This window comes from Echinops telfairi, unplaced genomic scaffold (assembly GCF_000313985.2).
Source record: "Echinops telfairi isolate 266 unplaced genomic scaffold, ASM31398v2 ScPeMD7_7469;HRSCAF=8507_1, whole genome shotgun sequence".
In the NCBI taxonomy this organism is placed as follows: Eukaryota; Metazoa; Chordata; class Mammalia; order Afrosoricida; family Tenrecidae; genus Echinops; species Echinops telfairi.
Genome location: NW_022111373.1, coordinates 52,146,102 through 52,148,814, shown reverse-complemented (window position 1 = coordinate 52,148,814; position 2,713 = coordinate 52,146,102). Strand labels below are relative to the sequence as shown.

Sequence of the window (2,713 nt, the reverse complement as noted above, 5' to 3'; positions counted from 1 at the left end):
TTCAGCCTTTTCTGGTGGATAAAAACTACAAAGTATGCCTTCTTTTATGTCTAGAAACACTAAGGCAATATCTTGTACGGTGAAGGTGCTAAAATGGTTTCTTGGTTCACAGACAACACTCTCCCTCCCAAGCTCAACCCACTTTGGACACAACAACATAATAAAGAAGAAATTACCTGACTCAATTAAATGCAAACAAAGCACTTCTAATGGATATTGCTCAGTGGGATAGAGATCTATCATTCCTTCACAGGCCTTCTTCAACCGAGCCGTCTCATGAGGAAACTACAAAATATCAAAGAAAAATAAACTAAGTTCCAGCACCAGTAAAATATATTTGTGAATACTCTGCTATTTTAAAGCATATAAGTCACAGAACAGAGATGTTTTCAGTCAATTTACCTTGGACAGACACTGAATGAACTGTCTATAAAGTACTCGGTGATCTTCACTCGGAACCCTCTCTGTTAAGTCCAGTGCATTCTCAAAAGCTGTGAGAAGCTGAAACAAATGAAAAGCAATTATCTGTAGCATATTTAAATGATCCATGTAATAACTGGCAGAATGCATGTGACTCCCTTGTATAAGTCATACCCTTAACTAACTGAAAATATACATCATTGCCTGGTCCTAACAATTTCATGTGAAAAGAAAAAGAAATTATATGTACATATAAATTTTGGAACTCTGACCAGTAGACATCACTGAACTCATACTTGTCAACGATAAATGAGAAAAATGCATTTAATTCAACACATTTTCTGTTTCTTGTCCTCTCCAAAGCAGATAGTCAGAGGAATTATATTTGTATATATAGTCTGGCATAAGGGTTTTTTGAAATATAAATAAAATTAATCTAAATGGAAAATAGGTGCTACATTTTTTAACATATTTAAAGAAAGCAGTTATCATTAGCATTTGAGATTTAAAACACCTTAAATTTCTTTTTCCTAAATTTTAACAGATAGAAATCAATTTTTAAAATTTCAAGGATAGAACAGGGCACTAACCCACCCACGGGGAGCATACTGTTTATGTATTCACAAGAAAGGGAGAGAAGGACCAGACCTCATCCCGGTGTGCCAAGCCTTGAGGGCAACATACTGGCAAGGTGCAGTCAAACAAGAGAGGGCTGTGGGCCGGCTCCAATCCCAGCTACGCTGACCCCCTCCAAAAGAATGCACTACAGAAGTCAGCACTGATGTGGTCCTCTCTGCAGCTAGTGCACAGAGAGGACCACAGGGCTGGCCCCACCATGAGATGCGAAGTGCCCAAACTGACCCACAGCACTACAGGGGACAGCCCTGGAGACACAGTGTGGGAATTGTGCCTAGTCTGACCCCACACACACACACACACATACACACCTACACTGGGGCGAAATGCGAAGAATGCGCAATAGGGCAGCAAGGGGAACAAAGCAACAAAGACTCGAGGAACCCTAAAGATAGACTTCTTACTCAGGGGCAGGGCTTGGCACCTCATCAGACCTGATCAGAAAACATTCATAAGGGTCAACAGGCAAACCAGGAACTACTTATAGGCTTTTTTTTTTAACCACCTATGTCTATCTATATAATGTAGGCAGGATTGTTTACAATCCAGAGGAGAAAACAACGGGACCAACAGTTGGGGCTGGGGATGGATGGGACATGGTGGGAGAGGTGGTGGGGGAAAGGGATTGGGGAGCCAACACACCCAGGGACAAGGGAACAACAAGAGATCTAAAATCAATGGTGAGGAGAGTGTAGAATGCCTGGTGGAGTTGATCAAGTGAAATGTAGCTGAGAGAAATTACTGAGAGTTGAATGAAGGTCGAACACAATAGAGGGACAGGAGGAAAGTAAAAGGAAATAGAGGAAAGAACTAGGAGATAAAGGATATTTATAGGGAGATAAATAAATACAGGCACTGCATATATAAATATACTTATATACAATGATAGGGATGTATATCTATGTACATATGTTTATACGCTAAGTATGAAGGTAGCAGACTAACATGAGGCCTCCCTCAGTGCAAAAACACTTTGTTCTAATAACCCGACATTCTGTAATGCACACCTTCCTATCAAGATCTCCAAAGACAAAATGGGTACATAAACAAATGTGATGAAGAAAGCTGATGGTGCCTGGCTATTAGAAGATCTAGTGTCTGGAGTCTTAAAGGACTCAAGTTAAACAAGCAGCCATCTAGCAGGGAAGCAACAAAGCCCACATGGAAGAAGCACACCAGCCTGTGTGATCATGAGATGTCAACAGGATCAGGTCTGAAGCATCAGAAGACCCAAAACAAACAATCAAATCGATAAACAAGGGGGGGATCAGAATGGAGACCCAAATCCCATTTATAGACAATGGAACATCTCCTCACAGAAGGGTCACAAGGAAGGGACAAGTCAGCCAGGGTGCAGTATAGCACTGTTGAAACACATGTTCCTCTAGTTCTTTAATGCTTCCTCCCCGCACCACTATCATGACCCCGGTTCTACCTTACAAATCTGGCTAGACCAGAGCATGTACACTGGTACAGATATGAGCTTTCAACACACGGAATCCAGGATGGATAAACCTCTCAGGATCAGTAATGGAAGTAGCAATATCATGAGGGTAGGGGGAAAGTGGGGGAGAAAGAGGGAACTGATCACAAAGATCAACGTATAATCCATCCCCCCAGGGGGACAAACAACAGAAAAGTGGGTAAAGGGAGACAG

The 2,713-nt window shown here is 41.7% G+C and overlaps 1 protein-coding gene across 1 annotated transcript in view; it reads right to left on the bottom strand.

The window, feature by feature from the left end:
* Positions 1 to 2,713, bottom strand: part of TTC37 (tetratricopeptide repeat domain 37) — an 85,447-nt gene that overhangs the window by 69,339 nt on the left and 13,395 nt on the right. The window contains exons 6-7 of the mRNA XM_045285195.1: positions 403 to 501; positions 177 to 285 (exon numbers count right to left, since the gene is read on the bottom strand). Of these exons, the coding sequence (XP_045141130.1) occupies positions 177 to 285; positions 403 to 501 (208 nt within the window). The remainder of the gene's footprint in view (positions 1 to 176; positions 286 to 402; positions 502 to 2,713) is intronic.